The 9,605-nt window shown below is 62.6% G+C and overlaps 1 protein-coding gene across 5 annotated transcripts; it reads left to right on the plus strand.

Annotated features, from left to right (window-relative positions):
• Positions 1-38: 38 nt before the first annotated feature.
• On the plus strand, positions 39-7,850 carry SLC39A4 (solute carrier family 39 member 4). 5 transcript variants are annotated; one of them, XM_088799238.1, is made up of 13 exons: positions 39-1,086; positions 3,615-3,857; positions 4,298-4,582; positions 4,939-5,134; positions 5,258-5,409; positions 5,496-5,667; positions 5,988-6,160; positions 6,314-6,469; positions 6,545-6,661; positions 6,853-6,907; positions 6,998-7,150; positions 7,275-7,462; positions 7,551-7,850. In XM_088799238.1, the coding sequence occupies exons 2-13, from the start codon at positions 3,666-3,668 to the stop codon at positions 7,677-7,679; spliced, it is 1,968 nt and encodes a 655-aa protein (XP_088655364.1). In that variant the 5' UTR covers positions 39-1,086; positions 3,615-3,665; the 3' UTR covers positions 7,680-7,850. The 5 variants fall into 5 exon arrangements, with proteins under 5 accessions (XP_088655364.1, XP_088655365.1, XP_074172657.1 ...); XM_088799239.1 differs by having other exon boundaries at positions 3,619-3,857; XM_088799237.1 differs by lacking the exon at positions 39-1,086 and adding an exon at positions 2,536-2,824.
• Positions 7,851-9,605: the final 1,755 nt, after the last annotated feature.

Raw genomic sequence — 9,605 nt, forward strand, 5'->3', positions numbered from 1 at the left:
CAGTCCCGGCACACACAGGCTCCGAGCACACAGCAGGCTCAGGCTCGTCAGCTTAAGGCTTGAGTGCCATTTCAGGGCCAGCAGCCTCCCTGGTGGGCACTGCGTGGGCAAGCAATGGAGTGGGCGAGCCCCCACCTGAGCCAGGTGTGGCCTGAACCTAACCAGAGGAGCCTGCCTGCCACACACACATCCCCACCCTTCATCTGAGCTCTAGACAGCTTGGGGGCCCAGCTGGCTGAATGCAGGGGCCACTGTGCCCTAGGCTTGGACGTCTGGCCGCAGAGGATACTGCAGGCCAGCACAAGGCTCGACCTTTGCAGCAGGGCCCTGTCTTATGTGGTGGCTCGCTGGCGCCCCAGTAGATAACTCATGGGTGTGGCAGTTGGTCTTCCTGCCGCTGAGTACGTCCCATGCCAGGACACACCACAGGAGCCCCTGGCCAGCCTCACCCAAGGTTTGTGCACCTTTCGGCAACTGTGACATTGGGACAAGGGACAAGCCAGTTTAGTTGTAGCATTCTGATACCTGTGGTGTCCAGAGGCAGTGAAGGGAGGCACATATGTTTTCTCAGTGTGATGGACGGGGAGGTGCCGTTTCACGTGGGGAGGTCCAGGACAGCCTCAGCATTGAGCAGAAGGACAGGGGAGAGTGAGCCAGACCCCTCAGAGCTGGACGTAGGTGGGGAGTGAGGGCCAGGGGCCAGCAGGGGACTGGCAGGTGAGGTAAGGACTTGGGACGGTCCTCAGGAGCCCTGGGTGCCAGCTGGGGGCTTGGAGCCGGGGTGTGCCCCATCTTGCTTGTGTTTTACGAGGGAACGGTAGCAGAGACAGGGTGACTGGTGGGTCCCAGCCAGGGCTGAGCAGGGGGGGTGATGAGGGAGTGTCAGGTTCTGGGTGTGGGCTGTTTCACAACACGTCCACAGTGTTTGCTTGTAGGCTGAAAGTGGAGAGGGGACTCCAGGATTGCACCACGGTTGGCGCCTGAGCCACTAGACAGGCTGGAGGGGAGCAGGGCTCCTGTGACAAGGTGACCAGAGCCCACTTTGCACGGCTGGCCTTGCCTCTGACTGTCCAGGGGAGCTGTCAGGTGGGTGGCTAGACATCAGAGGAAGCCATTCCAGAGGGACGTGTACAGGATGAAGGCTCAGTGTCTCCAGTGCAAAAGCCTGCTATCAGGTGCCAGTAATTCTACCCAAGATGTCCAAGGTCAGTGCAGCTGCACTTGGAGACGGGCTAGGAAGGCCAGCGAAGGAGCTAGAGGGGCCCAGGCAGATGGATCAGGGAAAGCACCCTTGTGTCTGGCCTGTGGGGCTTTCAGTGAACTTGATAGGAGTGTGAGGCTTGAGGGGAACCTGAGAGAGGCTGCCAGTGCACCCCAGTCGCACTATCTGGGGCAGTGGAAGGGGCAGAGGACCAGGGAGGGTTGTTTCGGTCTTTTTATTTTGATAAAATCTATAAAACATAAAATGTGCCTTTTTAAGTGCAGTGGCATTCAGCACATTGATGTCCTTGTGCCACTATTGCAGCCATCCGTCTCCAGAAGCCCTTTCATCTTCCCAAACTGGGAGTCTCCCCATTAAATTCCCATTTCCCCTCTCCCAGCTGCTGTACCCACCATTTTACTTCCTGCCCCTAGATGTGTACTAAGTGCCTCATGTAAGTGGAATCACACAGAATTTGTCTTTTTGTGACTGACATGTCACAAAAAAAGCATAATGTCCTCAAGTTTCATCCAAGGCTGACCTGAGACCTGGGCAGGGTGTTGGCCGGCTCCCTGGGGCCTGCCCCTCCCCCAGGTGCCAGCTAGGCAGAGACAAGCCTGAGGGGTCAAAGGCCAGAGGGAGCAGCAGGCTTATTTCACTTGATATAAGGAACTCAAGGCTCATGCGTGTTGTAGTGAGTGCCAGGATCTCCTTTTCAAGGCTGAATAATGCTCCCCTGTGTGGCTGGACCATGTTGTATTTATCCCTCATCTGTGATGGACACTGAGTTGTTTCCACATTTTGGCAGCTGTGAATAATGCTGCTGTGAGCACAGGTGTGTGTGTGAAGACAGCAGTGATTGCGATGTGCTTACTAAATGATGGGATGACGCAGGATGGGGCTTAGCACCCAGAGGGCAGCCCAGCACCAAGCAGGGGGCGGGCAGATGTGCAGGGAGGAGGCCATCGGCCGACAGCGGAGGAAAGTGGACAAGCACTGAAGTCCACTGGGGCCCGAGGGCACTGCCAGCATGTACCAGGCCTTCAAGGGCTCAGGAAGGGCTGGAAGGCTGGGCTGAGACCTTTGCCTGGAACTAACAGGCTCTTGAGCAGTGGGTGGGTGGCCTGTGGCTGCAGCCTGGTCCTCGGCCTGGCACGGTGGGGGAGGAAAAAGGCCAATTTGGGCTCAGCCTTCAGAACTGTGTGAAAAGGTGCCTGAATCTCTCCAGCTTCCCTCCCCGTTGACCCAAGGGCCCAGGAATCATCTGAATCCCCCCAAACCCCCCACCCGGCTCTTCAGCAGGCTCTTCCTGTCCCTTCCCCTGCCCCACCCCCAGAGTTTACACTGTGGTACCTTCCGGTGTTTGTTCGAGCTGGGCAAGAGAAAGAACTTGACCCCAGGCTCAGGACACTGTCCTTAGCCTGATACCCTGTCCTGTGTGTCACAGGCCACTGGGGACAGAATTTTCGGACCTAGGCTTTCTGCTCCCCTGGCGCTTCTTCTCCTCACCCCAACCATACACCACAGGGCTCAGGGTCAGGGGTCGGTTCAACAGGGGGGCTGCCCAGAGGCTTCCTCCAGAAGGCAAAGCTACCCCCTCCCCCAGATGCCAGCTAGGCAGAGGTAAGGCTGAGGGGTCAAAGGCCAGAGAGAGCAGCAGGGAGGGGCAGGGCAGGGCTGGGAGCCACACCCCAGAGCCCCTCCCTAGGTGGCCCGTGGAGGAGTACTTAGGTTCCCCGTAGGGCTTTGGCCATTTCCTGGGGAATTTTCCCTGGAGGGTTTGGAGAGGGGAGAGTGACTCAGCCAGTACCTTATCTGTTCCCTCAAGACTCCAGCCCACCCCCCACCACAGAGACCACAGCCCAGGACCCAGGGAGGTGCCCCTGGAAGGGCCTTGGGGCTCTCAGGTGGAATGTCTGGGAATGGTGGAATGCAAGCAGTTCTGTCCTTGGGGACCACCCCTGGAGAGAGGGCTGCCTGAGGCGATACCCCAGGCCCTTGGAAGAGTGGATGGGTGGCTGTGCCCTGCAACTCTGGGGGCAGCAGGCAGCCCAGGGGATGCCCAGGCCGCCCAGTCCAGGGGAGGTTACCAGCCCTTGGCCCCTGCAGGCAACAGTTCCTGGATTTGGGGAGGATCTGCTGCTGGAATGGTTAGGCCCCTGGCAGACAATCACAGCTCAGCAGGAAATACCTGGGAGAGGTCCTTACCTCGCCCGCCCACCCACCCACCCCTCCAGCCCCAAGAAGCTATGCACCCCCGCAGGCACTGGTTCCTTGTTTTGGGGAGGACCTGCCCCTGGAATGGTTAACCTGCGACTCCTGTGACAGCCAATCACAGAGTCCAGCAGGAAATACCTGGGAGAGAGCCTCGTGCCTAGCCCCAGTCTGGCCCCAGGCAGCCGTCTTCCCGCAGCCAGCCCTCTGTGCTCAGCCTCTCCAGAGCACCGTGCTCCGTGGCCTCAGTATGGCAGTCCTGGCCTGGCGCGAGCTGGGGCTGCTGCTGGTGGTACTGGTGGTGACCGTGACCGTGGCCCAGCCTGTTCATCTGCTGACTTCGCTGTCATTGGGCCAGGGCACTCTGGACCGCGTGGCTCTGGGCAGCCTGTTAAATACACTGGCGGCCCGTGTGCACTGCACCCCAGGGCCGTGTGGAAAGGTAAGTGCCCCACCCGACAGGTCCCCCAGCCCTGGCCCAGCCCTGCCCGCTCCACCCTAAGGGCTGGAAGCACAGGGTTTGGGCAAACTCCAGGAGGCGGGCAGAGGCCAAGCAGCCCGGCGACATGGCCCTGCCCGCAGCCGCAAGCCCAGAGCACAGACAGGCCTGCCCTGCCTGGGGTGGGGGGGCCATGCTGGGGACACACAGCTCCAGGATCACAGGGTCACCTTCACTGGCAGCCCCCAGGCCATGAAACTAGCAGTGGTTCCAGGAAGAAACCACCCCAGGAAGGTGGCGACCCCTGCCTGGGACCCCCTGTGTGTGTGCACTCATGTTATGGAGGAGAGTGAGAGCAGAGTGAGAGTGGGTGATGGGAGGATGTGGGGGTAAGAGGTGTGTGTGGCCCCTGCAGGGCCCTGCCCACCTGTCTCTGCCCACAGTGTCTGTCTGTGGATGACCTCCTGGCCCTGGGCAGGCCTGAGAAGCCAGGGCTGTCCCCGGGGCCAGTCCTAGAGCCCCGAGACATCGCCCGCCTCAGTGCTGCTGCCGCCCTCTACCTCAGCGACCCTGAGGGCACGTGTGAGGATGTGCGAACTGGCCGCTTGGCCTCCCATGCTGACCATCTCCTGGCCCTGCTTGAGGGCCCCAAGGCCCTGATCCCACGCCTGAGCAGGCTGGTGCAGGGGATTCAGACCCAGACCACTGGCCGGCCCACTGCAGACGAGGTGAGGGCCCGGGCAGGTCAGCCAGCAGGAGTGGGTGAGGAGGACCCAAGGGAGGCGGAGAGGAAGGGGCCCACTCGGGGATGGGCCTGGCTGTGGTGAGTGGAACAGCCTGCCAGGCCTTGCTGGGTGCCTTGGGGAGTCTGGGGACACACAGGAGGGTGGGCTGGGCTGGGGGGGGGTCACAATGGATGTTCACCACCCAGCTGAGCAGGGAGTGCGGGCAACCCTGGAGGGGCCCTCACCTGGTGGGCAGGGGCTGAGAGGCATCTAGGGTGCGAGGGCACGAGAGGTGATGGCCAAACTGGAGGCCAGGAAGGCCATGCTTTGGGTGGGGCTGAAGCTCAGCTCCCCCCCAGGCCTGTGTGGACCTGCCGCAGCTGCTGGAGGAGGCGGCGGCGGTGGGGACTCCTGGCAGCCCCGGCCCCGTGCTGGCCGCCCTGCTGGACCATGTTGGGAGTGGGTCCTGCTTCCATGCCCTGCCGACCCCCCAGTACTTTGTGGACTTCGTGTTCCGGCAGCACCACGGTGACACCCCCAACATCACACTGGCCGGTGAGGCCTGGGCTGGGCCACTAAGTAGGGCATGCCCCGAGCCCCTGGGCAGGGCAGGGCAGGGCAGGGCAGGGCAGGGTCAGCTGGAGCCCACACAGACTGTGCTTCTGTCTTCTCTGTCAGAGCTGGCAGCCTTGATGCAGCGCCTGGGGGTGGGCAGAGTGACCGAGACCTACGGTGCCCACAGTGACCACCATCTTCTGGGAAAGAGGGCTGACCACCAGGGCTCTGCCCTCCCCACCACCCCAAACAGCAACTCCAGTGTGTGGGACACGGTGAGTACCATGAGCCATGGTCCTGGGGAGAGCTGGGGTCCCACGGGCCCGCTCAGGTCCCTGACCTCCAGTCCTGCCACCCCCAGGTGTGCCTAGGTGCCAGGGATGTGATGGCTGTGTATGGGCTGTCTGAGCAGACTGGGGTGAGCCCAGAGGCCTGGACCCAACTGAGCCCTGCCCTGCTTCAGCAGCAACTGAGTGGGGCCTGCAGTCCCCAGTCCAATCATCCTGCCCAAGACCAGCTCAGCCAGGCGGAGAGTGAGTGCCCGCCTCCCCAGCCTGCCTGCCTGTGCCAGGGGTGCTGGGGCTGACAGGGAGAGCCAGTAGATGCTGGGCTAGGGGAGAGGTGGGGAGAGCTGGGTCTGGGAGTGGTGAGAGAAGGGGGCACTGGAGTAGAAGGATCAAGGGAAGTGTGGGGGCTTGGGAGAAGGACCCAGCTTTGAGGCCCAGGGGTAGCGTGAGCAGAGGCCTGGCCCGCAACTGGTGAGTTCTGGCTCACTCCCGGACCCAGTAGATGCCCTCCCTGGGAAGGCTGAGAGGGAGGCCCTCACCTGGGCCCTTGTTGCCCCACCACGCAGAGTACCTGTACAGCTCGCTGGCCACGCTGCTCATTTGCCTCTGCTCGGTTTGCGGCCTCCTACTTCTCATCTGCACTGCCTGCAGCACTGCTGCCCGTTACGTCATCCAGGCCTTCCTGGGCATGGCCATGGGTGCCCTCACCGGAGACGCCCTCCTGCACTTGATGCCCAAGGTGGGCCCCAGCCCCTAGGTCTTCCTGCCCCCAACCCCCAGGGGCTCCATTGCCCCGCCCTCCTGTGGCCCTTCAGCCACCCCTAGGCCCTCCCTTTCATCTGTGGCGGGGAGACCCCGGGGCACCCAGCCCAGCGCCCCCTGCCCCTCCAAGGTTCTAGGGCTGCACCAGCACGGGGGGCACGGCGAGCATGGAATGAACTGCCACAGCCCTCAGCACGTCTGGCGCCTGGTGGTCGTGCTCGGCGGCCTGTACGCCTTCTTCCTGTTCGAGAAACTTGTTGATCTCTTGCTGCCCCTGGACCCAGAGGTCAGGCACATGAGGGCTGGACAGGGTGGGTGGACGCGGAGGAGGCATGGAGGGCCCTGAGCCGCTGTCCCGCAGGACCCAAAGGACGAGCCTCGCAGCCACGGAGGCCACAGCCATGGCATGTCCCTGCAGTTAGCACCCAGGGAACTGCGGCCTCCCAAGCAGCCCCACGAAGGCTCCCGCGCAGACCTGGTGAGCTGCCCCGCCGGGACGTCCCCTCCCACACGGAGCCCCCTCCACATGGACCCTTTCCAGAACCTACACTTCCAGCCCCCACCCCAGCGCTTCCGTCCTGCTGGCCTCTGAGGCTGATCTGTGGCCCAGCACCTCCCCACGCCTTCCCCGCCCCGGCCCACGGGCTCATCCACTGGAAACCCCTGCAGGTGGCGGAGGAGAGCCCTGAGCTGCTGAGCCCGGAGCCCCGGAGACAGAGCCCCGGTGAGTCCTGGGAGGGCCCCCGGAAAGGTTGGGGGCTAGGGGTTTGGCAGCGGCCTGACTGAGGCCGACCCACGCCCGCTGCGCCCGCAGAGCTGAGGCTGCTGCCCTACATGATCACCCTGGGCGACGGCCTGCACAACTTTGCCGACGGGCTGGCGGTGGGCGCCGCCTTCACATCCTCCTGGAAGACCGGGCTAGCCACCTCGCTGGCCGTGTTCTGCCACGAGGTGCCCCACGAGCTGGGTGAGCTGCGCGGGGCCGGCCTACTGGGCGGGACCCGCCGGGGATGTGGCGAGCAGAGCGGGGCGGGGGCGGGGGCTGGGCAAGGGGCGGGGCTCTCGGCCTGACCCCATTCCTCCCGCCCCAGGGGACTTCGCCGCCTTGTTGCACGCCGGACTGTCAGTGCCCCGGGCGCTGCTGCTGAACTTGGTGTCGGCGCTCACGGCCTTTGCCGGCCTCTACGTAGCGCTCGCGCTCGGCGTCGGCGAGGAGAGCGAGGCCTGGATCCTGGCGGTCGCCATCGGCCTCTTCCTCTACGTGGCGCTCTGTGACATGGTCAGGCCGGAGGGCGCGGAGGGGGCTGCTGTGGTGGGAAGCTGAGCAAGGACGCTGAGCTCGCCACTGACACAGCTCACCTCCTCAGCTCCCCGCCATGCTCAAGGTGCGGGATCCCCGGCCCTGGCTCCTTTTCCTGGTGCAAAACGTGGGCCTACTGGGCGGCTGGGCCGTCCTGCTGCTGCTGTCGCTGTATGAGGACAACATCACCCTCTGATGGCACCTCCGCCCTACTCTCGGGACCTGACTCCTTCCTGGCTCTGCGCTGTCTCAGCCCTTTGGACCTGAACCTAAAGCCGAGTACCTGAAGAGCCCCCAGGCCTCTGAGAGTCTCCCCGCCCCCACACCCTAGGAACACAGCTTCAATAAAGACATTCCTGCCCTTGGAGCCCAGCTTGCTGTTCCTACTGGGAGGGAAGGGTCTCCCACCAAAGAGGAGGAGGAGTGAGGCAGTGCCTGGAGCCCTGACAAGGAGCCAACAGAGCTGCAGTGCTTGGGCTTCCAGGCAGCCAACCCCAGCCTGGCCCATCCTCCAGCCCCTCACCCTCCCACCCAGGCGATTCCACTAACAGCCTCCCTTCACCTCAGTGGGGAAGAGGATCCGCCAGGCGAGCCAACCTCTGCCATCCACCGCTGGCCCTGCCACCTCCCAGCCCCTTTGCTCACCCTCTCCTCTCTTCTGTCTGGGTTGGAGCTGCACCCTACCCTCTGCTGCCCTCCCCAGGACTGTGCTGCAGGGTCTCTGGCTCTCTCCGCACTGACCACCACTCTACCAGACGAGTTCTCATTCATTTGTCATTCATTTGTTAGGGCACTCGCCATTTGCCAGGCTCCAGTCTCATGGTGCTGTGGGCACTGACTTGTTCAGTTGTCACCGATGCCCTGTGATGTGGGCACCGTGAGTGTCCATCTGACATAGACGCTGATGTTATTTAGTGTTTGCCTTCTCTAGCACATACTCACGGTTCTGGCAACAGGACTTCTTAGGACTCTTGAAGGGGGTTGATGTGGCGCAGGGGTCACACACCTGCCTGGGCATCCAAGTGGTGCCTTTGTGTGTTGCTCCACAGTTCAGACGCGGAGCCTTGTTGCTGACGTGAGCAAGTGGGCCAATTTGGGTGAAACACACATTTATATGCCATTTTCTTGGGTGTGACCATACTTTCTCTTTTTTTTTCACTTCCACCTCCCTTTCCCCCACTCCGGTTCACGCCGTTGTTTCTCAGTCTAGTTGTATAGGACACAGCTCCCTGCCTCCCGGCTGAGGCAGTTGGTCGCCAGTCAGCTGCTCACAGCAGCTCACGGCAGCTCTCGCTGGCTGCCAGCTGCTCACACTGGCTTCCAGCCACTCCTGGTAGCACACAGTAGCCCACGGCAGCACACAGCAGCCCATGGCAACCAACGATGGCTGCCGGCCACTCACGCTGTGTGCTCATGGCAGCACACAGCGGCTCACGGCAACCTCTGGTTGCTCAACCTCCAGCAGCCCAGCTCCAGAGAGAGCTGTTCACAATCGTAGTGGTAGAGGGTGCAACTCACTGGCCCATGTGGGAATTGAACCCGCGACGTCGGGCCTTAGGTCTTAGGAGGGCAGTGCTCTAACCACCTGAGGCACCAGGCCGGTCCTCGTTTTCTTATGATTCCTTTTCTAAGGCCCAGGCCTGTCTCAGTGTGTTGGGCTTGTCTCTACCAAGGGAGGTGAGGTCCTGGCTCCGGGAACCTTGAGGTGGGCAACTGTGCCAGACCTGAGGAGGGCGCAAGATCTAGATAAAATCGCTGCCCTGGGGGGAGGGGCTCACGTGGTAGAGGGGAGGACTGGAGGACACCTGGCCACCGAAGCTAGGAGGGTCGTGCGCCTGCAGTGCCTGTATTTTGGTGGTGGTAGGGGTGGTGGCGCTCTGCGGAGAGAACGCTGAGCAGAGACAGGAGGCAGCATCTGTCCCTGAAGCTTGCACAGCGCGGGACTGGTCCAGCCTCCTCCACACTGGCGGTACTTGCCCGGCGTCCTTCCCTCCCAGCCCCACACTTGGAGGCTCAGGCTCTCCTGGGTCACCCGAATCTCAGCTCCTGGCACAGCGCCTCTTACAAGGGGGGTTGGTGGAGGAGACTCGTCTCTTATGGGGAGATTCTCCACGTGCACCCC

This window comes from Rhinolophus sinicus, chromosome 6 (genome assembly GCF_057876585.1).
Source record: "Rhinolophus sinicus isolate RSI-liver-muscle chromosome 6, RSI-T2T, whole genome shotgun sequence".
NCBI classification, from domain to species: Eukaryota; Metazoa; Chordata; class Mammalia; order Chiroptera; family Rhinolophidae; genus Rhinolophus; species Rhinolophus sinicus.